The sequence below is a fragment of the Chenopodium album genome, chromosome 25, assembly GCF_948465745.1.
Source record: "Chenopodium album chromosome 25, dcCheAlbu1.1, whole genome shotgun sequence".
In the NCBI taxonomy this organism is placed as follows: Eukaryota; Viridiplantae; Streptophyta; class Magnoliopsida; order Caryophyllales; family Amaranthaceae; genus Chenopodium; species Chenopodium album.
The window spans coordinates 16,179,111-16,192,521 of NC_137858.1; the positions used below are offsets into that span (position 1 = coordinate 16,179,111).

The window sequence follows — 13,411 nt, forward strand, 5'->3', positions numbered from 1 at the left end:
TGAAAAGAAGTTCTAAATCAAAGAGAAAACAGAGTGACTGTAAAAATTTCTTTTTGTGTTTTATCGTGGAGTAGTAATTAAATTTAAATTTTTTTCGTAAATGACAGTTCGGTTTCATTTTATAATATTTTTTTTTGGGTTTTTTTAATGAGCCCGGCCCGATTTTGGGCAGTTTTTACGGCCCGAATCGGGTAAGGCCCGGCCCGGTCCGATTTTAAAAATTTTGGGCGGGTTTGGGAAATGGATTTTATGCATTTTTAGTTGATTTTTATTGCCCGCCCCGAAAAGTCCGCATGGCCCGACTTGTTTGGGAGGGTTTGGGCACACGTTCTTCGGCCCGACTAGTTTGGGAGGGTTTGGGCACACGTTTTCCGGTCTGAAGCTTGGCCCGGCCCGAGAAAGGGGCAAATTTTTTAGCCTTCGGCCCGGTCCGACCTTACCCGACCAGTGATCACCTCTAGTTTTTTACACATTACCCTAAGATATTCAATTTTTCAAGTCGTGTTCACCCATTTTTCAAGGTACCTTAGTGTGTACGCTGTAGCTCTGTTGTTAAGTTGTCGTTAGCTATTGTTGTTAGTTTTATATTTCCTCACCATCAAAACCTAGCCCTCACAACCCACCACTTGCCGAACCCCACCAACGAGCCGAACCCCACCTGCAAGCCGAACCCCACCAGCGACCCTTACCATCAACCATCATAGCCCCACCACCACCCATCGCAGCCCCACCACAACCTAGTGCAACACTAAAGAAAGTGTTTGAATGCAATGGAGGAATTCCATTCGAATTGAAATTTCAACAAATTGGTTTAGGGCTTTTGTGTCATTGGATTCAAATTGCAAAATTAAGCTTTTAATTGTTGTTTTCGTTTTGAAATCAAAGAATTTGATTCAAAACAATTGAAAATCCTAAATTTCCCCAATTTGATTTTAATTGTTAAATCATCAATTTTGGTTCAATAAGAATAAGATTAAATACACAAAACTTGTTTTAATTGATTTTTCCAATGAAAATCTGCACGAATATGGTTCAATTGGTCGAAATTGTTCGATGTTTGCCCAAAATTTTTCGAAAAATGGTCGAAAATCTGGGCATGAAGAATGGCGGTGGTGCCCATCAAGTGGCTAGGTGTGGTAGTTGATGGGATACGAGGAAAGAAGAAGGGTGACGCGGTGGTTAGTCGAGGAGAGAGGAGCTAGGCGCGGTGATGCGGCTGGAGGTGCAGTGGTGGGTAGTTGTGAAGGAGGAGAGAGAGGTGTTTGGGTGTTTTGAGGTTTTTTGGTTTTTTTTTTAAATTTATTTATTTTGAAGTTAACAGAAAGTTAACCTAAGTTAACGGAGGGATTAGGGCAGGGTTACATCGTACGCACTAAAGATACATTGAGGTTACAACGTGGAATTTTGAAAATGGGTGGAAAAGTGAATACCTTAAGGGTACTATGTAGAAAATTTTTTTTTGTTTTCTAATTTTAGTCTTAAAAAAAGTTATTTTTCTAATTGGGAAATTCTCAACGGTAACCCCCAACTTTTGCTACGCACCAATGGTAACCTCCCTTTTTTTTATTATACAAAGTGACCTTATTAAAAATTTCATCTCACTCATAACCTTATTTCATTAATTATTAACTATGGTTAGATTTATATTTTTTAAAAAAAAAGAAACATTAAAAAGATTAACCCCAAACACCAAAAACCAGCCACCCCCACCTGCCAGCAACCATCACCATTTCCGGCGACGCTTCCCTAGGTTTCTCCGACCTCCGGCGATGCTACTCAGGCTCCTTGACCGCCGGTGACGCTGCGCCTGATCTACCTCGACCACCGCCAAGTTAGATTCCCAAATTCCTACATACGACCCTCACTCTCTCTCCTCCTCACGTCACCACCTCTGAATCGCCAAACTCAAATTCCCGACCACCCTCAAACCATCAGATGACTTAGATTCGACCACCGATCGATCTCTCTCTCTTTATTCTCCGCCTTCTCCTTCACCGATCAGCCACCTTGCCCTTAGTGCAGCCCGCAACAACCATCTTACACACCATCTTACAAATTGTAGCTAATTGTTCAAATTCGAACAATGTAGAATGGAATTGGAAGAACCCTAGAAATTGGGAAAAATCTAAGAATTGACAATTGCTTGATTTAAGGTTCGAAAAACACATTGTGATTGAAAATAGAGGACAATTGAACGAATTAAAGCACTGATTGCTCAATTGCGAACTTAATTTGAGCGAAAATGGTGGTTGCGATGGGAAGAGGAGAGAGAGGGAGGGTCGTAGACGGGGTTTGGGTTCTGGGTAATGGTGGGGTTGGGGTTGCGTCGCCGGCGAGGGGAACGGGGAACCCTAGACGCTGGCAGGAGGTGGTGAACTTGTAGTGGGGCTGGCTGGGTTGGTGGTTTTCCTTTTTAGTTGTTTTTTAAAAAAAAAATTTCCCAAAGCTAACCATAGTTAGTTTTTTTTTAATTAATTAACTCTCATTAATGTCATAAGTGAGATGAAATTTTTAACTAAGGTCATTTTGTATAATTAAAAAAAGGGGAGATCACCATTGGGGCGTAGCAGAAGTTGGGGGTTAACGTTGAGAAATTCCCTTTCTAATTTGATTTGATCTCAAACTAATTTTTTAAAGAATATTACCTCCATTTTTTTAATTAACATCATTTGACTTTTAAACTATTCATAAACTATACTATAACTAGCTTGTGTGATTTATAACTACTATTGTATAAAACTTGTTTGATGAATAGTGTCAATGAATATTTTATTAATATATTATTTATTTATTTATTTTATATAATTTTACAATATTGAAAGACATTAATCATTAAAATAGTGTGTTGACAAACGTGATAATTAAAAAAAGGATGTCAACTAAATAAAACAAAGGTAGTATGAGATAGGAGTGAGTAATAATGTCAATATGTCATGGAATAAAGTGAATTAAACATAACTTTAATCCTACGTATAAATAGAATTTATTAGAAAAGACTTTATATCAATATATGTCACCACTTTTATGAGAAAAAGAACATTTATAAAATAAAATATAGCAAAATAGGGATTTTTTTATTATTATTTTATATTTTTAAATTTTTTTTTTATGTAGTACTTCATATTTTTTTTTAATGTGTGTGGGATGAGACCTTAACGGGGCGTTTGGATTGTGGGAACGAGAGTTTGGGGATTAAAAGGTGGGAATGGGATTGGAATTTAATTGATGGGAATACATGAAAATATGTCAATACTTTGTTTGGATAGTGGGTGGGAATATATAGGGAATAAATAACAATTTTACAAAAATACCCTTACTAAGATTATTATTTCATTCTTTTCATTAATGGCAAAATGTCATTTTCCCCTTATTCCCATTCCCATCCATTTATTACCTACCCTCCCTAGGTAATTAAATGGTGAGAATTCACCCATAAATAATCTCATTCCCAAACCCCTTTTTATTCCCATTCCCACCAAACAAACAAGGCTTATTTTTTTTAATTTGGGATTAAAACTCCCAATCTCACCCTCAATTCCCTCTTACCAAACACCCCCTAAGTTCCAAGTGTTGACTTTAACTTTCCGACATTGACATGTTACCGCCACGTGTTAAAACGTTAAGGCTTTATCAAAGTATCGCAGCGGAAAAACAAACTTAAGTCTTTAAAATAACATAGTTTAGGAAAACGAATAAGTCAAAGCTTACAAATTGGAACCATATAAGGCCCTTATTTAAAACCAAACCAATATTCAAAATCCCAAAACATAATTAAAATAGTAAAACATAAATAAGTTCAACACAAGAATCGAATACTCTTAATCACACCAATCCCTTGACAATGCGTATGTCAAATCCCCGAACTTCACATCATCAAGCTAACCTGTGCAATACTGCTCCCCAATAATACAAGTTAATAATTGGATCATCACAGGGTCATTGAAAGGCGAAGGCCATGACCAAAAGAAAACACACACAAAAGCACGCAGTCAGCAAAGCTGAGTACATACAAGCTACAATGTACAAACCTAGCATGCTCAATCAATTATAATAAATAAACATACAACACGAATTCATTAATCAAGACTCCGCACTTAGACAATTCAATTGACTCAACATACTTACTAATTAATTCCAAACACTTGACTCTATATTTAATTAGATTAATTTAGTTTGGAGTAAGCAATAGACGAGGTTGTCCAATCCACCAAATCATTTTGGTCCCAAATGACCATTTAAAATAAAAGTTTAGCGCAATGCAAGAATGGGCGCGACTCCATTCTCACAAAGTTAGTCTAGGATCCCATCTAACTTTCATTATAAAATAAAATGTAAATACCAAAAGAGAAGAGGACATGTTGATCAAACAAGCCTCGAAAAGCCACGAGCTACCACCGTATACCCCAACCCATAATTGTCAATACTCTAGAAGTGCACGCTTTCCAGAGTTTTATTGCTCATCCATGTTTCACTTTACGTGATTACAATTTTAATTAATAGCCGACTCAATCAAGAAGACCATACATAACAATCATACATCAATTCATTTTTAATCTTATTTAGGACAATTGTGATCACATCACAAATTGACTTTTAATTCCATTAAACTTCTAAATTATCCAAAATTGTTGAACATAGTCAACTCACCTAGCCATTTCGGCTTAATCCACCTTTACTCAACATACTAACAAGTCATGATTTAGTAATAAATAAATAAATAATAACCTTGTGGAATAATTAATAAATTCATTCCACTTAAACCATTCAATTCCAATCCTTTAATAATCCAAACATGGTTAATAAACCAATCCAATAAAAATATGTTTGTATCGACATTCCATACAAACAATTAATCCAATATAATTCAACATGTTTGCATCCATAATTCCATACAAACATAATCAATTCACCAAAACATATCTCATAAACATAAGCACGTGAATTAAATTAATGTGTAATCAAACAATTTCCATCCAAGTGTTCCCTAATCATGAAACTAAGTTCTTTCCTTTTGGTACCTAAACATGCATGATACTACGTATAACGAAGTAGACATGTACGTACCTCGTATAAACAATCCTTTGCGCCACTTTTAATTACTTAAAAGTCTCCTAGAGAAAAATTACCTCCTAGAAAACAACCAATAATCACAAATTAATACTTACAAAAATTTCCAGCAATAAAATTTTCATTAAAAGTCCTTAAAACTTCATTAAAAACATGTTTTTATGGTTAATTATGCATTAGAATCCAATAGGAACAAAAGCCCCAAATTAATTGCTCATTAGAACCCTAAAATCCCAATTTGAATAAATTGAAACCCTAGTTTTATAATTCATAAAATCTGAAAATTTATAGCATAATTAAAATCTGAAATTATAGGTTTAAGCTATCAAAAACATGATTTTGATACTAAAAATACAATCTTTATACTACAAAAATCAAACCATAAACAAAATTAATTATTTTAGGCAAAGTAAGAAAAACAAAGAGGGGAGAGGAAGGAACAGCCACGAGTGGTGGCTGGCGGCATAAGGGTGGCAGCAAGGTGAGAAGCAATTCTCACGTGGAGGAGGAAAGGGAAAGAAGGAAAAAGAAAAGGAAAAAAAGAAAAGGAAAAAAAGAAAAAAGAAAGGAAAAAGAAAAATAAAGGAAAAATAAAATAAAGAAAGTAAAGAGGAGGAAAAATAAGACTAACCTTTTGTGTGGGGAAAATTTTGGGGATGTATGGGGTATTTATAGGAGAGAGAGTGGTGTAGGGTTAGTTTTAAGATTGGGCCTCATAAAATTAATGGGCCAATTAGATAAATGAAATGGGCTAGCTTTATTTAATATGTATGGCATAAATTGTAGAATGGACAATTAAAAATCCTTTTAGAACAAAATCAATAATCAACCCAAAAATAATTTGGAACTTTAAAACTTAAATCCCGGAAAAACACACATAAATATTATAAATAAAATAAAAATTCATTTATAATATATTTATAAATACGGGGGATTACACCCCCCCTCCTTCAAATAGGTGAAGTTATAGACCATTTACTTGAAATCATTAAATGATCTAATAAGGCCCCGTTCTCTTCACCTTATTTTTGCTGAATTGGAATTATTTTTATTGAAACAAAATTATATTTGCTGAACTTAAATTGTTTTTACTGAACTTTAATTAATTTTACTGTACTGAAATTATTTTTTACTGATTTTCTATTATAATTCTTCTTTAAGAAAACTGAAGTTTACTGAACTTAACTTATTTTTACTGAACTGAATTGAAATTAATTTTACTGAACTGAACTTATTTTTACTAAACTGAAATTATTTGTACTTAAAATTATTTTTTTTAAGGTGAAGAGAACAGGGCATAACTCCAATTTTCGTTTAAATTAATGTCTCAATTTACATGCCAAAATTTCTCAACTAAACTTTTCAGGGGTCATTGAGGATTTAATTTGAGATCAAAATTGACATAAATACCTCATTTTAAAGCTACAAAATTATGGATGCAAGTGTCTTTTTTGTGTGCTGAGAAAATTGCTTGTTCAAGATTTTTTTTAAGGTTGTTTTAGCTTTTAGGAATCCAACTAGTTAAATTTTCGTGCAATACTTTTTCTAAATTAAATAATGAAGTACAACATTAATTCCAGTGCAATGGTTGTTTAATACAGAGTAATTACTCGTATAGTACAACAAAATTATATAAGACATAAGAAAATAAAGACTCGACACCAATTATTAGAATGCATGAAGTATATAAATAAAAATAACCACATGTAATAGTTATAGTGAACAATTTAATATTTTAGAAAGTTTAGTTAGATTTTATATAAAGCAAATCTCATTATTTAGATAAATGATACTTCAATATGGTAAGATTTTTATTTATTTTATTTTATTTATTTTTTTATTTTTATTTTTTTATTTTTTTTTGTAAGTAAATACTTTTGGAGGGAAAATATTTTAGGAAGTAAGTATTCAATATAACGTTGCCAAGTGTCATTTAAGATCCGCCTTTAGTAATGTGTAACTAGTTTTTTTTCCCGTGCCATGCACGATTACATAATAATAAGACTTGTAAATCATAAAATTAAAGTCAGTTATTTTAAATGGAATGATTTATATAACATTTTTTTAAAGAATTTGAATTCATTAAATGTCTACCTTAAAACTCTTTTAATACATACGGAGTATTTTTTTTATAAATTATTGTAACTTTTCATCATCATAAATTAAAAAAAATTGGCGAAATTTGTTTTGTTATTAATGAGACACGTGTACTTATCAAAAGTTCATAGTAGCAAACCTTTTATTTTTTTTTAATATCAAAAGTGTTTTATTTTCTTAATAGTTTAAGAGATAATTACCGATATAAAGCAATATCCAATCATACAGTAACAAACTTTTTTAAAAGATAACAAAAAAAAATATATATAAAAAAAAGTAATAACAAACTTTTTATTATCTATTAATAATTTACGTCAGATTATCTCAAACAAACCTTTTTATAAAAAAAATTACTCCCTCCGTTTCATAATGTTAGTTTTAGATACTAGTACTATTTTGGGCGTTTCAAAATGATTTACCCATATTGAATCTATTTCTTTTTTTTATTTTATTTTATTATTTAATTTGTTCTTATATTTTCTAATCCCATTAGTAGATTGATGACATGGCAGTAATTAAATATTTTGATTGATCATCCATTCCAAATCCATCCCATTAGTGGATTGATGACATGACATTTGATTAATATTCCTTACATTCAACAAGTATTGTAATTGATGCTTTCCAAAGAAAAAAAAAATCAGAACATTTAATAAGGTAGAACTAATTAAGCAATTTTTGTACTAAAATGTAAGATTCCAAATATTGTTCATTCTCTTATTTTTTGTGATTGATTCTATATAGGACTAACAAAGTGAAACGGAGGGAGTATCAAAATGTTTTATTTTTATTCATTATTTAAGAGATAATACCAATTTAAACCAATATCCAATCTTCATATTTAAATTCAAAATAATGTAACAAACCTTTAAAAAAAATAAAAAAAAAAACAACTTTAGGCGGAAATTTTTTTAATGAGAACGCGACACGTGTATTAGGGGATAATCACGGCGATTACTTTAGTATAGTAGTATTAATAGAATAGATTTAAGGTCTTTTTCAAAAAAAAAAAAGATTTAAGGTCAAGAGATGCCTAGGTACAAGTAGACCTGGCAATCCTGACCCAGACCCGATGACCTGACCCATGACCTGAAATTGACCCGACCCGACCCATACCCGACGCGAAAATGGAGTTGACCCGATTCTGACCCGACACCCGAACTGACCCGACCAGAATTTGACTTGAAGTGTTTGACCCGAACAAACCCGACACCCGAATGTTAGTTGATCCGAAAGGACCCGACCCGAAAGTGACCCGACCCAAATGACCCATTTGCCAGGTACAAGCACATTTTTGCCACACCAAGGTATTTCGAGTATTTCTTTTGCCATTCGGACCTCAAATTAGGTAATTTTAACCATTTTGAGAATCAAGCCATCAATCATAACTGAAAGCGGTATTACATAATAATCAATCTATCACACCTATTTACCAAAATGGTATGTTCAACACATGAAATTTACTACAAAACAACACGAATATGTTTCAAATGTCATTTCAAGACGTACTCATGGTAAGCTCGTAATGACCCACTATATTGCTGTCATTAGATAACATTGCCGCAAAATCGTCTAAAAAGGCAGAAACCAAAATAGAAATATTCAAAATAAAAAGTCAATAAAAAAGACTTCTAAGGCAAAATTAAATGGGGACGGTAGCATAATCTATGGAACAAGTATGAACCAATAGACCAACAAACTACATATCCTAAGCATTAAGGACGGCATTGAATCACTTAAAGCATTTGGCATCAAGAAGAGCTTCTCCCTCAAAAGGCTCGTAATCTTCAATCATTTGACTAACACGCTCCTTCTGAGCCTCATCACTGATGTCAACCTTTGTCCACTCGTAGAGTTCCATGTCGTAGCACTCATCAAGCACAAATTGAGGGATCTCTGGTCCACGGAAGAGCCACAAACCCTTGATCTTGTATGGGGGCTCTGATCCAATCAGAAGCATCTTTCCGAATGCATACTTGCGAGCAAGATCCATTCTTTGCAAGAATCCACTAACCTTGTTCATGGTCACAAAAGAGACGGTGTTCTCATCATTATACTTGTAGTCACAGAACCACAGAGAGTAGCCTTCTGGGTCATACATATCCCAGAATCCTGCAAAAACATGAGAATAAGTATGAGAAAGTTATCGTGCATAACAGCATTATAGAAACAAAAGTGATTGATGCAAAATGTGTTTAACAATGTTTCCAAAATACAGTACACATAAATCCACATTACAAATTTCAAGGATAATCCATATACAATTGCCAGCGTATAACCAAAAAAAAAAAAAAAAAAAATACAAGCCAAGACAATCAACTACAGTATAACTCCCAAAATTGGTTACAAGTCAACAAACAAGGCCAGCCATTCATTCAGGCTTCAAATTATAATTTTCAAGAAATACATCAATGACCCAGGAAACAAGAATAAGAGGGAAAGGGGCAAAAACAGAAATTAAAGGCTCGAATCAGTTTCTCATGATAACTTACGCAGCCATTCAGAGGTGCAGGCAGAGGCAAGTTCATAACATTAGACTGGAATGCCAAAATAAATTGACAGCTTAAAACAAGAAACAGTGAAGCAGGAATAAGGTATAGATTCTATAAAATGGACATAATAAAGCTAAGGGAAAAAGGGATCTTTAGCATAATAGCTACCACCTTGTTCATTAACACAAAAACCATACCTTTAATTGCTACTTCACGGAAATTGGATTTGGTGTTGGAGTAGAGCCTCTTCCACTCATCCAGTACCATCTTACTAGGGGGAAGAAGATCAAGAGGATTCTTTGCCTTTGGCTTGGGTGCCTCTTCCTCTTCTGCTGCAGGTGCCTCTACCTTCTTGGGTGCCTCTTTCTTTGGCTCCTCCTTGGCCTTGGGCTTAGCAGGCTGTGCTTGAGCTGGCTTCTTTGCTACAGCTGGAACAGAATCTGTTTGCTTTACATCACCCAACACCTTCTTGAAGTTTGGCTGATTAACCATAGTCCAGACATATCTTTCGACATGAGGGAATTCAGAAGTAAAGCTCTTGGTCATGATTCGCTGGAATCCGTAAAACAAGTTACAGGTCATGACAATATCAGCCAGTGTAACACGGTCTCCGACCAGAAAAGTGTTGGAAGCAAGATGTTTGCTCAATGCTTCAAGGGACCTCTTCAATGCAGCAATAGCAGCTTCCTCAGCCTTCAAAATAACAACAGAAGAGATGCATCAATTGATGCGTCTAGAAAAATATTTAGACCCTTTTAAATTATACAAGTAAACCAACTAACCGGAGGAAGATGTACACCGTAACCAAGTCTAGGATACAACCAGCGAGCAATGCTTGCATCAATCTCAGTGGCTGAAAAGTCTATCCACTGCTCAATGTGGGCCTGACAAACAAAATATATACATAATCAAATGACCATATTGCATTTGCATTTGCAAATGAACATCCATGCTTAAGTAGCACCAGCATTGCATTTGGAAAATAAATAAACCAAATGCTAAAGTTCAGTCTTACATATTCAATTAGTGAAGAGCCAAAGAGAGGATTATCAGCCTTCAGCTTGGTCACTGCAAAACATGAATTTAATTAATTATAAAGAATAGCTAGATGAGATATAGATCATATCAGGAGAGAGGCAGTACAAACTCACCGTATCTAGCAATGGCATTACTCTCAAATACAGGACCCTCGGGAGTTTCCAGTACTGGAACCTGAAAACAGTCAATTCTCACATCAAAAATTATACAAAACATTTCAAAGCAAAGAAAAATAATACCCTTTAAGATTGATAGGCTACCTTGCCGATGGGGTTCATTTTAAGAAACTCTGGCGATTTGTTAGTAACACCCATCTGAAAATCCTTGACCACATCGACTTTCACACCACTGTATTCAGCAGCAATAAGAGCCTTGTAGGCATTCTTATTTGGGAGTCCTGTATGCAAGACCTGAGGAGAAGAAAAAACTCGAATGTAAAATATATAATCTAACATAAACAGCGAATTGCAAAATATATAATCTAACATAAACAGCGAATTGCAAAATGAACGGAACCAATGTGGCGGTATAATTCGTATAATTCAATTCACAACTCTATTTAAAAAAAAGAATGTAACTTTCGACAAACGGAGAATGTGAAATAGCTGATATAAAAAGTGGGAACACAAATATAGCTAGCTAATCATATCAGTGATCAGTACTGATCAACATCTTAAAAAATGAATCAAATATAACATAGAAATTTCAATAAAACTCATAGCAAATCGATCCAAAAATAGCTATACTAAAGTTTAATGTAATCAAATTCTTAAATGAATTTTACATAGATTAAAAGACATGCAATCGAAATTCGCAGTAGGAAGCAAATTCAAGAACTATACTCCTTAAAAATGTGCAATCAACAAAACAAAATCAAAAAAGGTGAGGGAAATCTCAAATCATTCAAATGAAAACACCCTTATAAAGGGTTCTTATCGAATTACCGATAAATTGTAATCATCAAAATTTTATCATTAGTAATATCAAATCAACAATTCAAACAAAACCCAGCAAATAACAAACTAAATTCAAGTTAAATTGCAAATCAGCTACAAAAATCAAAATTCACAGATCCAAAACGAAACCAAAAGCAGCAAATAAACAACAGTAACAAAATCATAATCAAGCAAAATTAATTGTATTCGGCGATGATTTTAAACAATAAATAATGAAATAAAGAAAACAGAGATATAACTAACCAGAGCCATGATGTTGGACTGAGACTGCGACACCAATAGAGAAGAAAGATCTGAATCAAAGGTTAAAAAATGAAATTGAGTGAATAAATTGAGAAAAATTTTAGGGTTTTGAAAATGGAAGAGAGAGAAAATACCTAAGGGGGTTGCGCAGGCACAGCTTCTGGAGTTGCGAAGAGAGAGAGAATGAGAATGAGGAGGCTGCGAGAGGTTTTAGGCTTTTGCAATCGGTAGTTTTTAGGGTTTCTACTTTTTTTTTTTTTTTTTTTTTTGAGGAATAGGGTTTCTATTTTAAACCGTATATTCTTATTCTTTCCTTTTTTTTTTTGGAAGGTAAGAAAAAAGACCTTTTTAAAAGTCTGTTTTCTTTAGCTTAATTACAGTTCAATTCATTTCAGTTCAACAACTAATTTTGTTTTCTCATAAACAGTTCATTTCAGTTTAGTTCAGTACGTAAATCAGAACAAGCCCTAAGTCAATACCTCTCAAATTTAAGTCAGCTCCGCAAGTCAAACGCTTGAGAGTAGTCAGCTGTTAAGTTTTGAATACCTAATTCGATCAAATTTAAAAATCCGTATGTCTGAAAAATTTCGGATTGGAGAAAATGTGATCCGGAATTTTCGAATAATCGGGTTTTTGAATTAGATCACGAGGTTTGAAATTGGGTTTTTTAAATTTTTGGAAAAAAATTATAATCTTTATTCAATTCAAAAAGCCCGATCTGAAAACTCAAATCCGAAACAGAAATCCTAAAACCAATTCGATACTTGAAACTTCAAGTCAAATCATCGTTTTTTGAATATCTGATAAAACGAATCGAATATTTATTTAACACCTATTAAGAGTAAGGGGGAAAAAATAATTGAATCATTTCAAGTTCACAACTTAAGTGCTCTTTCACAATGCCAAATGTTTAGTATCTATAAGGAAAGGAGCCTTGAAATTCCATCTCCCATCAATGTGGGAGAGTTGGTAAAAAGGCAAAATAAAATTTAATTTAATTCAAAAATCAAATTAAAAGCTAAATCAATCAACAAACAACAAGTGGCAAGAGGAGAGCAAGGGGTCAGGTGAGGAGCAGAAGGGGGGACCACCCACTCCTTGCTCCCCAAGCAACCCTCACAAACTGGGCTCCTACACGCGGCCAATAAACGTGCGCCAGCTTGCGCCCAGCCTTGGGCACCAAGGCGTGCTTCACTGGCAGCTTGGTGCTCGATTGGGCCTGCTAGCCCGTACGCACGCACAGCCGGTAGGTCTCGCACACAATGCGGGTTGCTGGTGTTGTTGTTGCGTTGCTTACGCTAGCTACGCCTAGCTAGCTGCTGCAACCATGCGCGAGGCCCAGGTGACAAATTTGTCGTCAGGCGGTGCAATGGGATTTAACACGTTTTCCACACGGAATCCACTTCTTAGTCGTAGAATCCGTGTTTTGGGGTAAAATCGTATTTTCATAAAAACACTAATTTTATTCCAAGTAAAACTCGTAAAGCGTAATTATCAATCCTAATCCTACTAGGATAA

At 34.2% G+C, this 13,411-nt stretch overlaps 1 protein-coding gene across 1 annotated transcript; it reads right to left on the minus strand.

Moving 5' to 3' along the window:
* Positions 1-8,652: 8,652 nt before the first annotated feature.
* LOC145615522 (elongation factor 1-gamma 2-like) lies at positions 8,653-12,147 on the minus strand. Its single transcript, XM_081670596.1, has 8 exons — positions 12,028-12,147; positions 11,894-11,943; positions 10,955-11,104; positions 10,808-10,868; positions 10,672-10,724; positions 10,439-10,540; positions 9,854-10,349; positions 8,653-9,276 (listed from the first exon to the last, which is right to left on the minus strand). Exons 2-8 carry the CDS (start codon positions 11,900-11,902, stop codon positions 8,897-8,899), a joined length of 1,251 nt encoding a protein of 416 aa, XP_081526722.1. The 5' UTR covers positions 11,903-11,943; positions 12,028-12,147; the 3' UTR covers positions 8,653-8,896.
* Between the last annotated feature and the right edge of the window lie 1,264 nt (positions 12,148-13,411).